This window comes from Amblyomma maculatum, chromosome 2 (genome assembly GCF_055883805.1).
Source record: "Amblyomma maculatum isolate TAMU_Amacu chromosome 2, ASM5588380v1, whole genome shotgun sequence".
Classification (NCBI taxonomy): Eukaryota; Metazoa; Arthropoda; class Arachnida; order Ixodida; family Ixodidae; genus Amblyomma; species Amblyomma maculatum.
Window position 1 is genome coordinate 185,189,032 of NC_139345.1, and position 22,914 is coordinate 185,211,945.

The following is a 22,914-nucleotide window of genomic DNA, read 5'->3' on the forward strand; positions in this document are numbered from 1 at the left end:
GGCTGCACCTCTCGGTTGCCACGCGATAGCCTTTCCTCGGCATGTCTACAGCTCGCTCGTGTTTGCAAATATACGCTTTTAATGTTGCTTTAATTGCCCCGCTTGCGTTTTGCCTTTAGCCATTCAAACTCTTACAGGGACAACAAGGCTTCTCTTGCTTTGTTTTCAAGCCCTGAGCCCCTGGTGTTAACACGTGTTGCCAGTAACATCCAGCTTCTAACATTTCTACTCAGTGAAACGCTTAGCTCATTTAGCATTTAAAAACGCTGCGAATTCTTGTCTTTATGCATCAGTAAAAAGCGTGTGTTTGGTAGAGATGCAAAATTTTCGTAAATTTTGATTGGGCAAAAGAAAAATGTCTTTTTCATGTATTTTTCCAAAATTTTGAGAAACTGTAAAATAACAAAAGTTTAATGTTAAATGGTAAGAGCCATAACACTTGTGATGTAAATGACTGGCGTGGAATGTCTGGTGCCTTTTTACGAACTAATTCAGGGTTTTACAGATCTTAACAGAGGCTTTACATGAGCATCACCGCACAGCGTACAGTAACCAGTCCTCTATAAATATGAGTGGATTTCCGAAATTCTTACTGCAGTTAGAGTACAAAAGTCTGCAGCTGCTGTTTTATAAGAGCACGAGATTTTGCTTCATCAAAATATATTTAAAAACTTATTCAGACACTTTTTCCTGCGACCTCTTACAAGGGTATATAATATACGCGGTTAGAATTGGAACTTTATTTTTGAAGCGAAGAGCTTCACTAGGCTAGTAAGCTCTGACTTTCGCGAGTGCTCTGTCGTTAGAAAACTCTACAGCTGCGTATGCACAAACCACGTGACGTCACAGGAGAAGAAGAAGAATGGTGCACTGCGCTAGGTTTTCAAGCCGTAGGCGTGGCACCGTGACACCGTATGCCGGGAAAGAGAAGAAGAAGACTGACAGGAGACGAGGCGTCGGATGCTGCTGCTCAGGCCGAAGCCACTGCTGCATGGCGGAATGAAAACAAGAGGAGGTGGCAGGCCAAGGAAAGTGAAGAACAGCGTGCCGAGTGGTTGGAAAATTTAAAAGAGACGTATGAGTGACGCAGCAAGGCGGGCGCGTTTTACTGCAGACAAAAACACTTGATGTGACGATGAGGTTAACCGTTTACGAAAAGTGGATCTTGACATTCGGATGAGTGAGCTTGGCTATGCTACTCGTGAGTTTCAGCCTCGCTTTCCAGACAATCCATTTGAAAGTGTGTGTATAGTGGGCCAGCTACGCCAAGGAACCACAAGCTAAGCCATGGCATCGCCGAACCTTTTCGCTTCTGATATCCAGGCTTAACCAAGATAAGCAACCGCCAATTTTTTTTTTCGGATTATGAAAAATTCTTCCTTCGTTTCTTCATTGACCGGGTGGTGAAACGGGTCGCGAGGACGGCTTCATGGGGTCACTTCATGTCCTGGGTATTTCACGCACTGGACAGTGGGCTTGGAATGCTAGTGGCATTGCGAAAAGTGTAGCTGCTGTTGCAGTATACACGTCCTTACACCTTGCGGGTTACCGTTTCCCAACAACGGTTTCCCCGACCGGGAAGTGCGCCCGCGATCGGAAATTGCCTGTGTGGGGAATCCCCTTCCACGCATCTTTTAATGAAGACTTTCATAATAGTTAAGCACAGTTATGTACGATAGAATGTCACAATACAACCATAGCAAGAAAAAAAAAAACATGCGAAATCACAGAGGCAACCCAGACGAAGATGCTTCATTGGCGGTAGAGTCGATATTCGTCTCTCAGATCAGCGTTTTTATTTAGCGCTAGTAGACCTACCAACGCTGCACGCCGCTAATTCAGGTGGTTTGCGTGTGTCTATCAGGTATACCGAGCCACCCCAGCGAAGCGAAATAAACGGGGAGTAGTATTTCTACGACCGCCGAAAAAAGACGTTCCTCTGGCCGCTCACTACGCACCGAATGCATTCCCTCGAGCGACGTCGCAGGACCAGCGCCTGAGCGGCGACGGAAATCGGAGTATCACGTTTGGCACTGCATGTGGCCTAAGCTTGATTTATGTGTGTTTTCCCGCGAATATTTTTGATCATTTTTGTCAACTGTGGCAAACAAACAAAAACGAGAAAAAGAACTGTTTTTTTGTTTTGTTTTCCAGTATTTTCCCGTTTTTTGTTTTTTCGAGCTTCACCTCTCTGTTCCCTGCTGCAAAGTAGACTGCAGGAAGAAGGAGAAAGCCAAAGTTAATTGCACATGTTGCAGCCTTCTGTAACTTACCTGAATGTAGCTGGCATTTATGTAGCCGTCGTTCTTCTTGTTATATTCTTTTGAGAGGATAACCCGCGAGTCATCATCTGCGAAAAATAAAATAAACCACTGCTTTAATTCAGTTCGCAGTTGTCACTCATTTCAGCCTTGAAGCGCTCAATTCGTGCGTAATATGTTCACGGATGGGTATTACTTGGGTTAACTACACGTTAACACTGCACACAACTACTAATGCGATTATTGGCCGAGTAAACGAAAGCAAATAACCACCCTCACTGTTAAAACCATATCGTAAACATGACCAGCTAAGAAAAACCTCTTGTAGGGGACCTTTATTTGCACCTACATTACATTGGAACTACATTAAGCACCGGTTGACTACTTTCATGACGGGTGTAATCAATTTTCCCAGAGTTCACCTTTACCAGTCGTACAGAAAGCATTTGCTTAGTTTGTTTAGTGCAACCACAATTTAGAGGCATATTAGGCACTTAAAGGGCCTTGAACATAGGGGAAACAACAATGACAGGTAGCAACAGACGAGCTCTTTGACATTATCAAAGGCAAACGTGACAGATGCGAAAGTCGTGAAAGGTATACTCAGTAACGCGAAGTCGTAAATAAACAGTAGTGGTACCAAATGATTTGTCATGATGGCATCTGTCGGAAATGACGCATCGTATACGACAATCACGGGATAGTAATTTCACCGCTAGGCGGCGCTGGACGGATTATCGGCGTAAAGAAGTAATTAATTAAATCACTAAAGAAAATATGCAGAGGTAATAAAGTTGAGATTGCATGGGATGGCTTAAGAAGTACGAATACTGCCGAGGAATGCAAGGCAAGGATGTCCGCTATCACCGCTCTTGTTCATGATTTACATGAAGATTATGCAAAACGTCCGCATGAAAGCAACCTTGCTTTTAATCCCTCGTATAAGCTATGTGGATTGGGTGTAGATCAAGTTAGTCAGCATTATGCACGCGGATGCCATTTCTCTATTATCCAATAACCAGGAAGGTTTACAAGCTATGGTTCATATATCTGAATACGCAGGAGATGATGCTAGCTTTACCTTTAGGACAATGAAGTCCGCTCTGATGGTATTCAACGCTTTCAGTGGTAAAAAGCTTAGAATACAAGAGAGTGAGAACCAAGACCGGCAAAATATAAATATCCCGGGGGATGGATAAACGGAGGACAGGCATACATAGAAAAATATGAACAGGCTACCAAGGCGAAGAGACAAAGGGATGACGCGATAATGAAGCACAGGGCATTATTGAGGTACAGCAGATGTGAAGTATTAAGCTTATTTGAAAAGAAATATTAGTACCAGGGCTTACCTTCGGAAACGCGGTTTTCTGCTTAAGAGCAGAAATAGTTAGAAATAAATCAAACATCTATGGGAAGGTTAGCACTTGGATCCCAAGGCAAGACTACAAACGAAGTAGTACAGGGAGACATGCGCATGGTGTCTATCGAGGCACGAGAGGCTCAGAGCAAAATACTGCACGAAGAACGTTTGAGAAAATATGTAGACGACAATAGAAGGGCAGGCGATATATATAAATATTTATACCGGAAGGACATTCACTCCCAACAGCGGAAAACGGCCAGAAAACTAACCAGTAAATATTCAGGAAGGCAGGACGAAGAAATAAAGGACATTAAACGAGAGGTAAGGAACACAGGGGCTAAACATCGGAATAATGCAATGGAAAAGGATGTGACCCTGGACATACATAGAAAATGCAAAACTCTGATTAAGAAGGAAACCTTCTATGATAGCTCAAAAGGCAGCGGCTTTCTCTTCGAAGCTAGATCGGGATGCCTTAGAACCGGAAGCTACAGAAGGAAGTTTATGAATAAACTTGTGATATATGCGCGGTGGATGCCAAGAAACAATTTAACATCTTATACTGGAGTGTAGCAATATCAGTTCAGATATCGATGAGGACATAGTCACTCTAACTGAGGCCCAGGGGTTAGGAGGTAACAAAGGAAGGGTGAATAAATCAGCAGTAGAAGTTAGCAAGAGACGTTTGGAAGATTGGTGGATAAATAGAAGGGAGATGAGGCATGGAAACTAAATCAAGGTTATTTAAAGATAACCCTTATCTAAAAGTAAACTCGTTAATGTTGAAGAGCAATCTAAGTTAAGCGTAGAAAGGAAAGTTTGAGCATAGTGATGATTATCGCCACAAAGTTGATTATCCGTTTCAAAGGGGACACTCTTAACATCCATCCGTCCGTCCGTCCGTCCGTCCGTCCGTCCGTCCGTCCGTCCGTCCGTCCGTCCGTCCGTCCGTCCGTCCGTCCGTCCGTCCGTCCGTCCGTCCGTCCGTCCGTCCGTCCGTCCGTCCGTCCGTCCGTCCGTCCGTCCGTCCATCCATCCATCCATCCATCCATCCATCCATCCATCCATCCATCCATCCATCCATCCATCCATCCATCCATCCATCCATCCATCCATCCGTGAGTATACAGAGCTGTGTACTCGGGACCTCCTTTCAGATGCGCTCGTTGCATGGATAGGGTAACTGCGTATGTGTGTAGGAGCTATGGATTACCCTAACCTTTCGACTTCTTATGCTAACTCTTGAAACCAATGAGATACAGATCGTTACTTCGACATCTTCCTTACGATGGTGGCAATTGTTTTCTTTTTTTTTTTTTTTTTGCCGACTAAACTAAATGTTTCTTTAAAGAACCCCAGGTGGACCAAGTTTCCGGAGTCCTCCACTACGGTGTCTCTCATAGCCTGAAGTTGGACGTTAAACCTAACAAACCAAACTAAATGTTACTCTAGACGGCGACATTTTCAGGCCCTTTCAAGATTTCTTTGCGCCTTTATAAGACCAGGCTAACACAATGCCAATACGCGTGCATGGCATGGCAGTAGGAAACATAGTGACCGCTCGTTGTTGCGAGAGAAATTTAAATACACAAAGACATGAAGTACGCGTGAGAGAAAAACTAAACGAAAGCTTGTCCACAGCTTTTAAAGCGCTGATGCCAGGAACGTGGAAGCAAGGGTATGCATAAGCGATTCCAAGTACTTACAGGGAAGAACGGAGGAGTACCGATTCTTGTTTCTGTTTGCTGGCTTCGTCGCGATGCTCCACGTGTTCAACTTTCCCCTTGGCAAATTCTGCTTGAAAGCAAAGGTTAAGCATGCTTCTTCCTTTTACTGCATTCCACAGAATTCGCCCTAGAACAGGGCGTCCTTCAGCGAAACAATGAAAATATGGAATGTGACCCAAATGTTCTTTGTCTACTGATGCACGAATCCTAGCAAGCGGGAAAGAGCTCCTTATTCACAATTTGCTACTACTGAGTCTTTTAAAGATTTAAGACCAATAAAAAGAAAATAGGGCTTTGAAATATTGCTCAGCAAGGCTTGTTGGCTGCTGCAAGAAAAACGTTCGGGCTGCTCGTTTTCTATTTCAAAGAACGTGAAAAACGGAAAGGGAAAAAAAGTCGTGCTTTCTTTTTAAGCCGTGTTCAATAATTACATTAACATTAGGCGCATCACGGTGCCTGGACATACTTTTGCTATTGGAAAAAATATATAAATAATTTATTTATTTAATTACTAATACCTGACAGGCCTCAAGTGAGGCATTGTGCAAGTGGGCTCAAATACAAACGTCTGCGCAGGGAGGAGTTGAAAACCAAAAGCTAATAAAAGTAAGCAAAACCGACAAAAAGAAACAAGTGAGTTCACATAACAAGATATCGTTATTCACAAGAAGTTATACAAAGAAGTATAATAAAAATAAAAACGGAAGTGCTTAACGTATCATACAAAAGCTTAAATATACCTATATAAATAAAAACAAACATTTCATGCATACAAGAGGAAACTACATACAAATATAATCAACAAGGCAATAGTTTCACAAATACACAAAAACTAAATGTCATAAATATGGCGCGCTTAGTGTGATGCCGCCCGGAAGATTGTTCCAAAGGCGGATTGCGCGGGGAAGAGAAATTGAAAGCATGTGTACTGCCATAAATGCGGGCCGGGCGTAGCTGTAGTTATTATGTAATCTATTTGATAATTTGGACGTACGTTGTACATGTGCTAGTGTAGAATCTGTGGCATAAACGTGTTTATGAAATAGAGATAACAGATGCTCCGGTCTCCTGACATTATAGTCAATAAGTAGGATCCTTGCTGATTTTTATTTCGTTTCCACACCCTACAGTTTTTATTGACGCCGTAATTTTGTCCCGCTTTCTGCCTTGTTCATCTACCTTTGGAATATCAGGAGCTTCTTGAAAGCTGCTGCGAGATAAGCTGGTTTCTTGACGTTACTGTCAGAACAGTCGCGACGTGCATTGGGTGACAAATGCGCGCCTTGCATATAAGCAGTTATGCATAAAAGACTACTTTCTCTATTCTTCTTGCTTTCTTTCTTTCGCTCGCTATCTTTCTGTCCACCAGTTGCAGTAATGAACCAAGACTGTCCACTGAGCGACCGAACGGTCGTGGCAGGAAGATATGGGAAGGTCGTTTGCAGAAAGCCACGTGGAATTGACGCTTACAGGCCAAATAATGCTAATGGAATTGTAAGATATTCCACTGTATTACGGTTTTTATACTAAAAACAATTCTTCTAAAGACATTTCACGAGTGGCAGGTTCTGGGCTCAGCGTTATATTAAACAGCACTAGTGCACTTTTTACCACTTTATTTACCCCCTGTGCAACGAAATCGTCCTGTTCTCCACGCGGCCGGTTTTAACAAGTGATCTTGTGATGCCACTGATGTGCTCACTCAAAAGAGCTGTCATAAACTCCAACAGCAAAAAAAAAGTAAAATGTGGAAAAATATATATATGTCTACAAAGCCAAACATGGAGATGAGCTATCAGCAGCCAAGTTGAAAAACTCCGAGACAGCTGTTCTATACGAAAGGCGTACGAACTGATTCAATTTATTTGATAAATTAGCAGAACAAAACAACTATTTCACGTATCTGGGGACGAATTACATTTATTTTCATGGAGACTTCTCGTACCCTCTTGCCGAATATGTTGAGCTAAGCCTGTGAAGGCACTTGCCGTGAACTGTCTCTCGATGGTGCCGTTAGTCTTGACCTCAGCAATATAGAGCTGGTAGTTTCTTGCAGTCACAAGCTGGGAATTCGAGGCCGCCGAGACATTCCTCATCGGAAGGTAATCTTCAGCAGCTCCTTGTGTCGACGGGGATCGCACGTATTGGTTCCTGGCTTTTCTAAAAGGATAATCTTGGGGAAAAAAAGACGTCACAAAGTATTAACTCTGTTCATTCAAACTCAAGCGGTAGATATACGATATATTTATTTTCGGCTTTTACTCCTCTAAACACTATTCTTCAAGCTCCTAAGTGCTTTCCAAGAATTGGTACAGGATTTTATACATATTGACGCTGCAGTTGAAGATTAGTAATTGTGTGCCCCATAAAATATTAAGAAAAAAGGTTAACCTCGAGGAGTACCGCGATATAACACGATGGGTCGAAGAATTCGTAAGTTATCTCCACCAACGCTTCAACACTTCACGTGGCATACCGGAGTTGCACAGTGAACAGTTTTAGGTTCTTTAATATTTGTACAAACATATATATATATATATATATATATATATATATATATATATATATATATATATATATATATATATATATATATATATATATATTGTGAAAGAAGGCCAGGTCCAGACGGCAAGGTCGTGAAGGCAAGGCAAGGTATGCCGTGTCAGCGTTTAATCTGATGTAGAAAACCCAAGCGCGCGCCGCAGCCGGCGCCGCGAGACGATGATGATGGTATGTACAAGAGGAAGAAGAAGATCATGGTATGTACAAATGAAAAAAAAATCCGTGGAGGGCTCACAAATCTGCCTGGGGGGTCGGGAGCGGCCAGCCTGGCCGCTCCTAACCAACCGATGTACCGCGGAACACAAACGGCTTCAAGCGAGATACGTGAACAATTTCAGTTCCACGGTGGCGTCGGTCAGTTGGGGGATCAACAGGTGTGACTTTGTAGTTTAGTGGGGAAGTTTGGTTGATTACCTAGTAGGGACCAAGATAGCGGTGCTGAAATTTATCACTTAAGGCCAGGGGTGCGCAGTGGTGTATAGAGCAGTACTTCGTCACCAGGACGAAAAGAGACCACGCGATGCTTCGAACCGTAGCGACTCTTGCGGTCTTGCTGGCGCGCTTCTGTGTTGAGGTGGGCAAGATGACGGCATCTGGCCACACGGGATAAGAACTGGGCTGGTAATGATGAGGAGTAGTCGGGCGTAGAGAAGAAGGAAGTGTCGAGGATTGTAGTGGGAGAACGGCCGAAAACGAGGAAAAATGGGGAGTAACCGGTAGTCCGCTGTACTGCAGTATTATAGCCGAAGGTGACCAATGGTAGAGCAGTATCCCAATTTCGATGATCCGTGTGATGTACATGGATAGCATATCCGATAGGGTGCGGTGAAATCGCTCAGTCAGACCGTTAGTCTGGGGATGGTAGCTTGAGGTTGTCTTATGGAGGGTGGATGACGCATGAAGAACTTCGGATACGACTGTCGATAAGAAGGCCGTCCCGCGGTCACTTAGAAGCACCCGAGGAGCGCCATGACGCAATACAATTGACCGCAAAAAGAAATTAGCTACCTCTTCAGCGGCGCCAGTCGGTACAGGGGCCGTCTCAGCATAGCGTGTAAGGTGGTCAACAGCTGTTATAATCCAATGGTTACCCCCATTGGAGAGAGGTAGGGGACCATATAAGTCGATCCCGACTACGTCGAATGGTGTGGCGGGACAGGGAAGGGGCTGTAGGAGACCAGCGGGGGAAGAAGTCGGCCGCTTGCGACATTGGCACAGGTGGCAGGAAGCAACGTATTTAGCTACGGTGGTAGACAGGCCAGGCCAAAAGAATCGTCTTTTCACGCGGTCGTATGTTTTGTTAAAACCAAGGCGACCTGCAGTAGCGTCATCGTGGAAAGCCTCTAGTATATGGTGGGCGAAGCACACGCGGTACGACTGGGAGCCAGCGAGTTTTATCAGAATAATGCACGTAGCGGCGTAGTATGCCATATTCAAGCTTGAAATTGTGAAGCTGTCGGCGAAGCCTAGCGTTGGGTGGGATCGAAGCGCCGATAAGGCGGTCGATGATGGGCCGACAGTAGGCATCAGCTAATTGCTGTGAGCGAAGAGCGTGCTTGTTCTCAAAGCCGTCAAAAGAAACTGCAGTGATATGCGTCGGTGGAAGCGATGGTCGGCTGTGGTCAGAGGTGGAAATGCATTGTGAAGAAAAACAGCAGGCTGATTCCGAAACCGGGCAGCAAGAAAGAGCGTCGGCGTCTTGGTGTTGGCGACCCGATTTATAAAAGACGTCGAAATGGTATTCTTGCAGGCGTAGAATCCAACGTCCAAGTCTGTCTGTCAAAATTTTCAGGGAAGATAACCAGCAAAGAGCATGTGATCGGTCACAACTGTGAAATGCCGGCCATATAGGTAAGGGCGAAACTTTTGAACAGCCCAGACGACGGCGAGACATTCCTGCTCGGTAATGGTGTAGTTTTTCTCAGCTGGAGTCATGGTCCGACTGGCGAAGGCAATCACTTTCGCACGTGAAGTTGCATCGCGCTGCAGAAGTACAGCGCCAAGACCGTGACCGCTGGCATCAGTATGCAGGATGGTAGGAGCGCTGTCGCTGAAGTGGCCAAGAACTGGATCTGATGTGAGGTCGTGCTTTAGGTCGTTAAAAGCAGTGTTGCACTGTTCAGTCCACACGAAAGGGCTGCGCGCTTTAAGTAGCTTTAAGTAAGATTTTCGGAAGTCCCGAGGATCAAGTGGAACCAACTCTCTAAAAGGTGGGACCACCAATTTGGTCTTTACGATACTTTGAAGTTCGGAGCAACAACGCCGCCAAGTTAAGCCTAGCGTCTGAGCCTAGCGTCCGGCCTAGCCGCCCTCGAGGGAGGACCCTCGGAGCGTGGACGGCATGGACTGGCAGGGCGAGGAAAATCAGAGCTACCAGCCGAACTCTGACACTCGTAAAGACGGAAATATGGAGGCGGTTGAGGCCTTAGAAGAAAATTCATGGTTCCGCCGGCAAGGAGGCAGATATGTGAAGGAATGCGACGCAGCGTCCCAAGCGAAGAAGGAGGCGCCCGTGAAGGGGAGCGAAGGAGCCGAGGCCGCCAAATCGCGGCAAAAAGCGATAGGAAGGTCACTCGCCGAGAGATCCGTAGGCACGGTCAGATCGAAAATACCGAAGGAGATGTTCCGCGTAGTGCTGCAACCGCACGGCGGCGCCGATCAGCTGACGAGGAAAGCGGGACCGAAGCTACGCCAGGTCATGGTTACGGCTGCAGGGCTCAACCTGAGCGGGAAGACAGATTCATCGCCAACCCGAAGAATCAGTCCCTACTAATTATGACCCCGGAGCTCGGCAGGGCGAAGCGGTACGAGCAAATTACGACCATAAAAATCGGGCCAGTTGAGATAGACGCAACTGCTCACGCGGCCATGCCGGAGGGCGGCAAGGGCGCCATATACGACGTTCCGCTGGACTTCACGGAGGAGGAAATTCGGCAGGGACTCAGAGATAACCCTGGCTACGTTGGAGCGAGGAGGCTCGGGAAAAAGTCCAAAACCATGCTCATCATTTTCGAAGACCAAGAAGTCCCGCGAGAGGTGTGGTTCAACGGATTGCTATACCGGTGCAACCTCTACAAAAAGAAATTCGATGTGTGCTACGCATGCGGCAACCTAGGACATCGGTCGGACGTCTGCCCGGACCCCACCAGCCCTCGATGCCGAGGGTGCAGAATGCTTAATCCACCGGAGGGGCACGAACAAGATTGCGAGCCGCAATGCCTACTGTGCGGCGGCTGCCACCCCCTGGGGCACAACCGCTGCAGAAGCATGTACCGGACCCCGCACATTCTCAAAGTCCGACAAGCAGAGAAAGAAGCCATCCAGGCTCAAAACAAGCAGCAAGAGCCAACGCAAACCCGGGGCAGATCGAGAGGAAGAGGCGACGCCGCGGGCACAACGGGCCGTGCGAGAGACTCCAGCGCATCCGTCACCAGAGATGAGCCCAGATCCAAGAGCAAGAACAGGGAGCCGCCACAACCACCGCCACCCAAGGACGACAAGAACCACTGGCCGAAGCCCGGGGAGACGCCGGCCGGACAAGCAAAGACGAATGGAGAAGTTTACGCAGGCGGTAAGTCGGTCAGCTTCGCTAGCGGGGTCTCCAAAGAAAAAAACTTGGAACTTTCGGAATTACAACAGACTCAAGCCGAGCATAACAAAGAAATCAGAATCATTAAAGAAGACATCAAAGAGAATAAAGAAACCCTCAAATCCCTAGTCGAGGTAATTAAAGAGTTAAAAGAGGTAAAAGCTATACCTGCACCGGCACCTCCGATGCTCAGGCCGCCCGTCATACGGGGCCCCGGTGGGGCAAGCGAGAGCAATTGTGGCAGGGACAGTGACGACTCAGATGAAATGAATATCGATCAGGCTAGACCCGCGAAACGTAAATCAGACGACACTAGTGTAATTGGACAAGCCAGAAAGCACGTGGCATTTAGAAAATTAGTCAAGGATGAAATCATAGACTTCGAATTGAACCTGAATAAGAAACTCGAGACGAGATTTGGAGTGCTAGAAACGATGCTTCAAGCCCTTTGCAACGCATCGGGTATACAATATCAAAATCATAATGGATCCCAAAACGTCTAAAATTTGGCAATGGAATTGCCGGTCGTTGTCAATGAAGCGATGGCTCTTGCAACAGTACGTAGCTAGCCAGAACACACAGCCTTTGGCAATGGCTCTGCAGGAAACGCGAGGTGTATGGAAGCTTTCGGGGTACAAAAGCTACGATAGCGGGAAGGGAAGTAAAACACAGGTCGTGACGTACGTCAAAAACAACGTCGCCGTCGTCCAGCACGAAGTAGGCAACAGGGAGACCGAAACGGTCTTTGTGGAAATCCTGACCGGTAAAAAGAACAGAGGCAGCATATTTCTGCTCAATGTGTACAGCTCCCCGAAGTACACGAAGGCGAGGTTTGGCCCGATATTTAAGAGAGCGATTAGCATGGCAGGTAAGAACCCACTAATAATAGCCAGCGATTTTAATGCCAGACATCGAAAATGGGGTTACACGACCAGCAGCCCGAAGGGTCAAACGCTGTTGAAAGATATCACTGAGTCAAACCTCTACATCGCTAACGACATTAGATGCCCGACGATGGTGGGCAACAGTGTGTCAGCGGACACAAACCCGGACTTGACTCTCTGCCATAGAACTGGCATAGTCAAGTGGACGAACAAGCATCAGGATCTAGGTAGCGACCACTACGTGCTAGAGGTAGAACTAAGCAGGAAAGTGAGCGTTAAGCCCGCTGTCTATCGGACGGAAACCCAAGTGGATTGGGATAAATTCAGACACATCAGAGAACGGGAAGAAATTGGAGATATAGAGTGCATTCAAAATTGGGCCGCCCAATTAATTACCCATGTAAACGAGGCCACCGAAGAAATTAAAGGCGAAGCTCTGCCTGAGGCGATGGATAGCAAGCTATTCGGCATGTTCAAAAAGAAAGAAGAGCTAACGGAGAAGCTCAAAAAGCAAAAGTGGAACCGCAATCTCAGGAGAGAGATAGCCAGACACAACCTCGAAATAGAAAAATACGCCCGGAAACTCGAGTCGCAACGTTGGGATAACAAATGCGAGAAGATGGAGGGCACCATGAATGGGGCCAAGACCTGGCAACTGCTCAGGTTCCTGATAGAACCCAGTAAGTCCAAAACGGCCGCCAACATAGAACAGGTCAAGGCGAGGTATAACTTTAAGGGTACGGACAAACAGCTTATTGACAAGCTCAAGTCCACGTACGTAGCTCCCCCCGCCACAGCGCATTACAGAGATTACAACGGACCGGCGAACAGCGAGCTTGACGCGTCCATAACAGTGGGAGAGGTCAGAGCGGAGCTGCACGGCCTAAAAAGACGCTCGGCCCCCGGGCCGGACCTAGTTAATAACAAGATGCTCGCAAATCTGGACGACGAATCGATCAATGCCCTAACCAAATATTTAAATCAGGTGTGGGAGAGTGGTCAAGTACCCCAAGAGTGGAAGAGGGCTAAGATCACCCTAATCCCCAAGCAGGGAAAACCACCGGGCTTGGAGAATCTCCGCCCAATATCACTAACATCCTGCGTAGGCAAACTACTTGAGAAAGTTATTCAGAGGAGGCTAACCAAATACACCGAAGAGAATGATATGTGGCCGACTGAATTGGTCGGATTCAGGCCCGGCCTTTGTACGCAAGATACCATGCTCAGACTACATAACGATGTTGTCAGAGACTTCAGGAAAAAAAATACGAAAGCTATTCTAGGCTTAGACCTTAAAAAAGCTTTTGACAACGTCAGCCACGACGCCATTCTCGACGGGCTCGCTGAGCTTAGAGTAGGCGAAAGAACCTACAACTACATTAGATCATTCCTGCGAGACAGGACGGCGATCATCAGCTTTCAGGGCTTATGTTCGGAGGAGTTCCCGCTGGGTAACAGAGGCACTCCGCAGGGGGCTGTGCTCTCACCTTTCCTTTTTAACATCGTAATGAGGAAGCTCCCCAGTAAGCTTGGCCATCTCGATGACTTAAAACTAAGCATCTACGCGGACGATGTGACCGTCTGGATGTGCGAAGGGAGGGACCCGTACATTACATCCAGGCTCCAAGAGGCAACAGATATAATCAGCAATCACGCAGAGGACGTAGGTCTATGCTGTTCGCCAGAAAAATCGGAGCTCCTGGTAATGATCAGCAGTAGTGGGAAGATAACTCCAGATATCAAAATTAAAGTCAACGGAAACGAAGTCCCGAAAGTAGATGAAATTAGAATATTAGGTATGATTATCACCCGCAGGGGTAGTAACAAAAGCCTGATTAAGAAATTAAAAGATCAGGCGGAGCTCGTAGTCAGAGTATTTAAGAAGACGTCCAACAGAAGGACTGGTCTCATGGAGGCTAGTAGACTCAGACTCGTACAAGCTTTTGTCACGAGCAGAATGTGCTACGCGACTCCATTCCTAAATATCAACAAGACCGAAGAACACAAATTAAACACCATAATTAAGAGATGCACGAAGTGAGCTCTAGGACTCCCCATAACTACTTCTAACGACATTCTAGAGAAAATGGGGTTGCATAATGAGTGAAAAGAGCTGGCTGCGGCGGTCAGGCTCTCCCAGAGAGAGCGACTCGCAGGAACGGCGGCGGGTAGGCAAATCCTCGACTGGGTAAACCTACTAGCGCCCGGGGAAGGCGAAAGTGTCAGAGAAAGCATAGATCGAGAAATCAGAAAGCATCTATACGTTTCGCCCATACCGAAGAACATGCACCCCGTACACGACGAGGGGAGGAGGAAAAGCAGAGCTAAGCACCTCGCTAACAAACTGGACAAACTCCCGCCGGGATCGGTCGCCTACACCGATGCAGCGATCGGGAAAGAAGGCGACGTAACCTCGGTCGCCCTATTAGACACTGAGATCGCCATAGGAATAGAAAGAAACCGAGATCTACCACCGGTAGAGGCCGAGGAGATTGCAATAGCCATTGCCATTGCACGACCAGGCGTGAAACACGTCATCAGCGATAGCAAAGCGGCGGTTAGAAATTTCAGCAATCGGGCTGCAAAACTTCTGAACGAGTCGTCTCTCGCCGAAAGCGTGACCGTAATCTGGACCCCAGCACACGCCGGTCTCGTCGGTAACGAGGCTGCCCACATGCTCGCCCGCTCCTCGCTACCTCGGGGTGCTGCGGACGCCTCCACAACATCTAAAACCAAAGAATGTATTGGTACCTTTAGGGATGTAACCGACAACCTGAAGAAAGACCGCCACCGGTTAGATCCCTGAGTAAGAAGGAATCGTACGACTGGAGAAGACTCCAAGCTCGAAATTTCTTTTCGCCCCTGTGGAGGAGTTGGACGGGTGCCAGAGGGCGGAAGAGGGACGGTGCAGAAACCGAAATTTGTAAATTTTGCGGCCATGTGGCAACATTAGATCATATAATATGGAGATGCGTTCGTGCCCCAGGGCGCAATGCGATTAAAACTAGTGATGAATGGGAGACCACGCTAAGAAGCTCCGACGAAAAAACGCAGCGATTCGCCGTCCGCCTGGCGGCCGAGGCTGAAGACCTCTTCTCCTAGACGAGGCCGGGTGTCCTCTGGCCGCGGTGCGACAGACTGCCTCCCCGGACGCCTGCGTGCGGACCCGTAGGTGGCTGCTGCACCATATTTGGCGGGAATAAATGTTCTTCCTCCCTCATGAAGTGGGACAGCAATAGTTGCAAAATGTCTTATAAATCGCCGGAAATAGGACGCCAGGCCGAGGAAACTGCGCAAATCTGTAGTCCGTTGCGGACGAGGAAAGTTCAAGACCGCGGTTATTTTTTCAGGGTCTGGATGAATGCCGTCATTGCTAACCAGATGTCCTAATAGTTTAATTTCCTTCTCTGCAAAGTGGCACTTCTTGGTGTTGAGCTGAAGGCCCGCTGAAGCAAGACATGTGAGGACTTCATTCAGACGAGTGAGATGGTCGGTAAAAGTTGACGAAAAGATAACCATGTCATCCAAGTAACATAAACAGGTTCTCCATTTGAGGCCACGAAGTACAGTATCGATCATTCTTTCACATGTTGCGGGTGCGTAACAAAGGCCGAAGGGCATAACATTAAACTCGTAAAGTCCGTCGGGAGTTGCGAAAGCGGTTTTTTCTTTGTCGTCCTCATGCATAGGTATTTGCCAATAACCTTGATCGGAGGTCCAAGGTCGAGAAATATTCGGCACCCTGGAGAGAGTCAAGGGCGTCATCAATACGCGGCATCGGGTAGACGTCTCTGCGGGTAATTTTGTTGAGTGCGCGATAATCAACACAAAATCGTACCTATCCGTCCTTTTTTTCAACTAATACTACTGGGGAGGACCATGGGCTTGTTGATGGACGAATAATATCGCGACGGAGCATGTCATTGACATTTTCTTCAATTACTTTTCGTTCCGAAAGAGAAACACGATAAGGTCGTCGGCGTACAATTGAGTTACCTTCGGTAAGGATGCGGTGATGTGCAACACTAGTCCGTCCAAGTGGTGGGGAAGTGGCATCAAAAATGGCTTGGTGGGCTTAAAGCAATTGCAGATATTCTTGACGTTGGTGCGGCATGAGGTTCAGATTGATTGTCTTCGACAGCATGGAAAGAGAGACTTGCGATGAATCACGTTGTGGAGGTAGCGGGGCAGTGATCACCATCATGGATATAGGGTGAGCATCCACTATGCATGGCAGGAAAGTTCCTTTAGTCAGCACGAGGGATTCACGGGAAGTGTTCGTGGCAGCTACTGTTGCTGAGCTGCTGCGGAATCGTACAAGACTTGGTGGGAAGGCGATTTCACGTGCAAGGTGACGATGAGATGGTGCGATGAGTACATCCCCGTCACTGATGTGTTCGGAAACAACGGTAATAAGTGTTTCGCACTGTGGAGATAATACAGTATCAGCTGCAGCATTGAGGAAATGATGCCGTGCAGAAATGTCAGATGAAAAATCACTGTCTGTCATATGGATGACACGGTCGCCACAAGAAATTAACGCTGAAGTGGTTGACAAAAAGATCCCATCCAAAAATCATCAAATGCGCACAAGGTGGAAGCACTGCGAACTGCACATGGTGGCGGACGCCGTCTATAACAACTCGAACTGTACACTTTGCTGAAGGCTGCAGAGGGACGCCATTTGCTCCACGAAGTTCAGGTCCATCATATGGCGTCGTTACTTTCCGCAAACGGTTGCACAAATCACCATGAATAACAGTAAGTGCAGCTCCTGTGTCAATCGAAGCTTTGACCGGTAATCCTTCAGCTAAAACGGAAATCATATTATACGGGCTATGAGCAGGCCTTTTTGTAAGTTCGCAAAGTGCAGTTTCTCCTCCGAAAACTGCATCGCTTAATTTTCCGAATTACGGACAGGAACACTTGTTGCTGGTCGAAGTGGCGAAATAGAGCGGCGGTATGGGGAAGGGGACTGGCGTCGGGATACATGAGCCCCACTTGGTTCAGACAAGGATACCGGCGGTGGAGAGAATCGACGATGTTGGCTGGGAATTGGTCGTCGCTGATAATATGCAGGTATGTCACTTTCGAAGGCGTCATAACCACGTCGCTCGTTCTGAATGCGTCGGCGACAAAAGCGAGATATATGTCTTCGAATTCCACAATAATAGCACACTGGGCGAGAGGGGCGCCAAGGTGCGTAATAGGGAGGCGTCGGTTGAGCCGTCGTCATGGCGTTGATGTGGCTGTAGGGTGGTGCTTGGGGTGGGGGAACAAAAGGAGGAGGGGATGCAGCGACGTGAGCGCAAGTCAGTGCTGGGCGAGGTGCAGGAGGATCAGGTGTGACAGGGTGGTTGATAGTGGCCCACTCTTCTTTAATGATATGGTGGAGGCCGGCGTCGTTAGAAGGAGGAGACGAATTATCGTACCCGTGCCGGCAGAAAGGGCTGAGGGCTTGGAGCTCGTCGCGGATTATCGCTCGAATCATGGCTCGTAAATCGAGGTCAGTAGAGGTCGGGGCAGTAGTGAAGCCGGGGTGCAATCGGGAGGACTGTAGCGGGTCGAGGCGTTGGCAGGTCGTTATAATGCAATCAATACTTGAAGGATTTTGGGCAACTAGGGTGTTATAAGCCATAGAATTGATTTTCTTCAAGACATGGTGTACACGTTCAGATTCTGGCATGGTGGGACTGATACGCCGACAGAGTGCCAGCACGGCCTCTATGTATGACGCATAGGACTCATCGGGACCTTGACGGCGGGTAGCGAGCTTGTTCCTTGCGATCTCCGTCCGAGCAGCCGGGTCGGCGAAGTACTGTCGGAACTGCTGCTTGAATGTGGGCCAGTTTGTGGTGTGGGGCTCGCGGTTAATAAACCGATTTCTGGCGACCTCAATAAGGTAGAAAGATACGTTCAGAAATTTCAAAGCATCATCCCACCGGTTGTAGGCACTGCAGCGTTCATAAATGTCAAGCCAGTCATCGACGTCTTCGTCGCGACGACCAGCAAAAAGCGGCGGGTCGCGTTGCCGTGTAGGCACCATCGGAAGCGGCGGTGTAGCCGAGGTAGAGGGTCCGGTCGGGTCGGGTCTGCTCTCGGTTGACATGACGATGGTAGTTGTTAAACGGCGACCGGAACGTAGCTCCAACGAGAGGCAGGGCACAAGGCAGCAAGGGGATCGAATTTCACCTCCACCACTTGTGAAGGAAGGCCAGGTCCAGACGGCAATGTCAAGGCAAGGCAAGGTATGCCGTGTCAGCGTTTAATCTGATGGAGAAAACCCAAGCGCGCGCCGGAGCCGGCGCCTTGGGACGATGATGATGGTATCTACAAGAGGAAGAAGATCATGGTATGTACAAATGAAAGAAGATCCGTGGAGGGCTCACAATATATATATATATATATATATATATATATATATATATATATATATATATATATATATATATATATATATATATATATATATATATATATATACAGATATATAGCAGCGAACGTATCTAAACTACGAGACTTCGCAGAAGATTGCGTAATTCATGGAAAGGTAGTTGCCCCGCAAGGCATTTACTTTACAGACCTACTTAATGCCCCTAAAAGAGTTGTGTCATGTAGGGTAGATGAAAATTAATGTGAAAAAAAGGACGCCCACGACGTTTTCCATGCCCATTGATACGTCTTAGAATGTTCGCAAACTTTATGAGATATAAGTAAGTTAAAAGAGCGGATTGTTTAGTTCCTCGTTGTTGTTGTTGTTTTCAGTTCTGATTTAGGCTGGACGCCCACGTAAATCACATCGCAGTGGCTACCAGTCTTCATGCCAGCGCCACTTGAGGTCACAGTTGTTAATAACCCACTTCAAGCCAATACCAGAAGTGTATCTTGTTTTGATGATGTTGTTGCTGGTAAGATTCGCCAATGATAGTCTTCCGCTCAACTAGGGTATCTTTGCACGACAAACATTTGATTTAACCGGCATGATCTATGTGTGTAACTTCAGCTATCACATGTGCCGCTACTCGTAGTCATGCGCGATAGCAGAGCGGCACAAATCTGATTAAAACTAAACTTTTTCACAATCGGTCCTCTATTTATGCCATCCCAACATGAACTAGCCAGCAGTTATTGCTGCAGTGGAATAATCTAGGCGTATCACTGATCAGACTACCAATGTTTATATATGTCATGGAAATTGTAGCAAAATGTGAATAATTCCGCATGCGTTCAGTTAAAAAGGTACGTTTTTAAATTTTCAGCAAACGATAATGGGCAGGTGATGCCAACGATACGCCTGGGAAGGCCCTTCCAGTCTATAGCAGGGCGCGGAATGAAGGAGGCTGAAAAAGTAGCAATTCGGGCACGTGGACGAAAACGTTGAAGCGTGTTGCTGGTGCGATGGGAGATGTAGGATGCTGGAATGACGTAAGGAGCACGATTAAGGGATAAATGATATAACTTGGGGTACAGTGATAGGGTGGCTATGCGACGACGAACAGAAAGGCGATAACGCAGATTTAGTTTTTGAATCTTAAACACTGACGTCATAAGAATACGAAGAATAAATCAACCTTGCAGCTTGATTTTGGACGGCTTCTAGATCGTTTATGATGTTAATATGATGTGGGTTCATATGGCATAGTTTAGGTGGTACGAGTGACATTTAGGCGAGCAATTTCACATGGTCAAGGGTGAGGCGAAGGTGTTTTTTTAGTGTTCTGTTAGCATGATGATATTACGTTAGGAAAACAAGTGCATTCCATATCAGGTCATTGGATATGTGGCACCTCATGTAAATATTGGTAGTTCTGTGCCTAGGTTCGCTGCGACCGTCTGCGTTTCATTGCTTTCCCTACTTCAACAACTTTAATTCTGCTGACTTAAGTTTTTATCAGTGTTTCAATTTTTTGTAATTATTAATTTACGTTTGTTAATTTTGCTTTAGTATTTGGGTTTCAATTTTATTTCAATTGTGTTTTTTTAGTTTTCTGTTCTTTCTTTTTTCTTTTTAATTGCGCACTTAATTCCCGGGAATCTAATTAGAGCGCCCGTCTCGGCTGCGGGAGATGGTTAGTTCGAAACGCATTGCCGGACACCAACGGTAAAAAGGGCTGCCGCGGCCTGGCGCTCGTCATTATAGGGCTGTGCGCTTGGGAGAAGCTCCGTAAATACCGTTGCGCCCCCCCCCCCCCCCCCTCCTCGGAGTGGCCCAAACCCAGTCTCTCTCGAACCTCGCAGCATGCAAAAGTGTTTTTTTTTTTAATAACGTTGTTTTTTGCCTCAGGGAATAATGGAATGTGTAAAAAATAAAGGGGGTATTAAATGAAAGAGAAAAAGGTTAGCTGTTCTAATAAAGTTCAAGAGAGAGCGATGATAAGGCCCTTGAGTCCATGCAATGTATGAAGATGGGTTGTTCGGCGAAAGGCCCACTGCCGTCATCTGCCGAATTCTCGTCGGCTTCAGTGCCGGGCAATCCCACCCAGTGGTGAATATCTGCCTCGTAATCTGGTGACCTGCAGACAGGACATCCTGGACGTTGATATAGATATCGATATTGCGGCCATGTTCGTGTAACCGCAGGTGTGAGGGCAACCCCGAACCGGATCGTCCGTAGCGCACCCTCCTCAGCGCGGGTAAGACCGCTGGGGAGGGTTATCGCACGCGGTGGGACAAGAGCACGTGTGTGGTTCATGTTTGTCTTGCAAAGGTACTTCCTTTGAGCCTTAACTGTAGTGTTGATTTTGAGCTTCAGCAGCAGCAGTGCGTTCTAAACCCGCCACCGGACAGCCACCGGTAAAAATGGATACAAACGTCCCCCGGCCTGGCGTCAGGCTCTCAAAGGGGTACGTGCTTGGAAGGGGTTCCAAAAACCCCGCTGCGCTCCTTCTGGGGCAAAATAGTTTCGAACACTTCAGCCTTTGCAGGCTGAAGTGTTCTTGCAAGGTCAGACAGACGAAAATCCGGATTTCCTCAGGACTGCAGTGATTCTCTGAGAAGTGAACTTTATCATTAACAGTGAACCTTTACGTCTTTCGACACGCTGGTTTAGAGCGTTTCGCACTTGAATCTTCAAGGCTTTTCTGAGTTTTCGTGTGTGCAGGACATGACCCGTTTTCAGTTTTGAACTCCATGAAACCCGATAACTCGAACCGCCTTTGCAGGCTGAAATGTTCAAAACTATTTTTCGCCCCAGAAGGAGCGCAGCGGGGTTTGCGGAGCCTCTTTCAAGCGCACACAGATGACACCGAGAATAAAAGACCTTCTCGGTGTCGTCTTTCTTTTTGTTCCATCAACGACTTCAAGAAGAATGATGGAAGCGCTCGCATAATGTCGGCTTATACCGGTTTCCATTGGGCGAACAGGAGCACTTTTAGCTGCACTAAAAGTGCTCTCGCGAGTTTCGGCGCCTACCAGTGGTCGAACAGGAGCAGTAGCGTTGTGTTCTATTGGCAGAGGAGGCGCGCTTTTGGGGTCCCGAGAGCAGCCGAGAACAGTTCTCGGTGCTCCGTCGCCAGCGGCGGAGTACAGGGAGAACGGAGGAAGTCACGTGACCGTTTTGACATCCGGACGGGTTACGGGCAACGGGAGCGCGGCAAACGTTTGATCACATGACACCTGACGTCACGCGCTCCCCGTGGCTACGCTGCTTTTCTTCACGCTGATTTTCTTCACATTCACGCTGCTCGGAGAGCAGCGTGAATGTATGTTCAGTTGGAGAGACAAGAACGCTTGTCCTCAGTGCTCTCGTGTGCTGCTCTGGCTGGTCGTTGCTTTTGCTCCTATTCGCCCAATGGAAGCCGGTATTAGAGAGCGCACCAAGCTGCAATACGTAAGGATAATAATTCAAGTCCTGCCGTGTACGCAATTTGTTTCTTATTATTGATTGTCAGAAGAATGTGATTACGTTCTGTACACATATCCTCTCCGCAACTCGCGCTAACAAGCTCTCACACCGCTACTCATGGGGCAAAAAATGCCTTCTCGTCATAGCCATCGGTCATACATGACCGGTTTCGTACAGAGTGGTCCCCAAATATAAGCGAAAGGGTATTCGCTGTGCCTATGGTACATTCATTTTCCTTCAACAACTGATCAGCAGCATGCTGTTCTTTCGCATTTACTTGTCCTGTGGGACAGCCCTGCTTGGCTGGCTTTAAATTCTTTTCTGAAAGGTAAAAACCGAATTATAGCAAAGAGAATTAATGTATCGCTTGCGGGAACTTGGAGCTACGTTGGCAATATTCATGATATGGGCCTCAGTGATACTACACTACGAAGCTCGGACAAATGAAGAATTTTTGACGACTTGACGATTCACTGGACATCACATGGCGACCGTAACTAGGCGACAACAAAGTTCCGCCCGACAATCAAGGAGACGCATTTCTTAGTCTCATCGGCGGAGAAGCCTTCTAACCGTTAAAGTCCAAGGGCAGATATATGTGCCAAGGGCACACATTCGTGCAATCTTTATAACTTGCACAATACTTCTGTACACATTGTGTACGTATTTTTCATCCGT

The 22,914-nt window shown here is 47.2% G+C and overlaps 1 protein-coding gene across 1 annotated transcript in view; it reads right to left on the reverse strand.

Moving 5' to 3' along the window:
- Positions 1-22,914, reverse strand: part of LOC146200598 (receptor-type tyrosine-protein phosphatase epsilon-like) — a 169,194-nt gene that overhangs the window by 99,438 nt on the left and 46,842 nt on the right. Inside the window, exons 7-9 of the mRNA XM_084595572.1 lie at positions 7,343-7,527; positions 5,334-5,421; positions 2,274-2,350 (exon numbers count right to left, since the gene is read on the reverse strand). Coding sequence (XP_084451698.1) covers positions 2,274-2,350; positions 5,334-5,421; positions 7,343-7,527 — 350 coding nt within the window. The remainder of the gene's footprint in view (positions 1-2,273; positions 2,351-5,333; positions 5,422-7,342; positions 7,528-22,914) is intronic.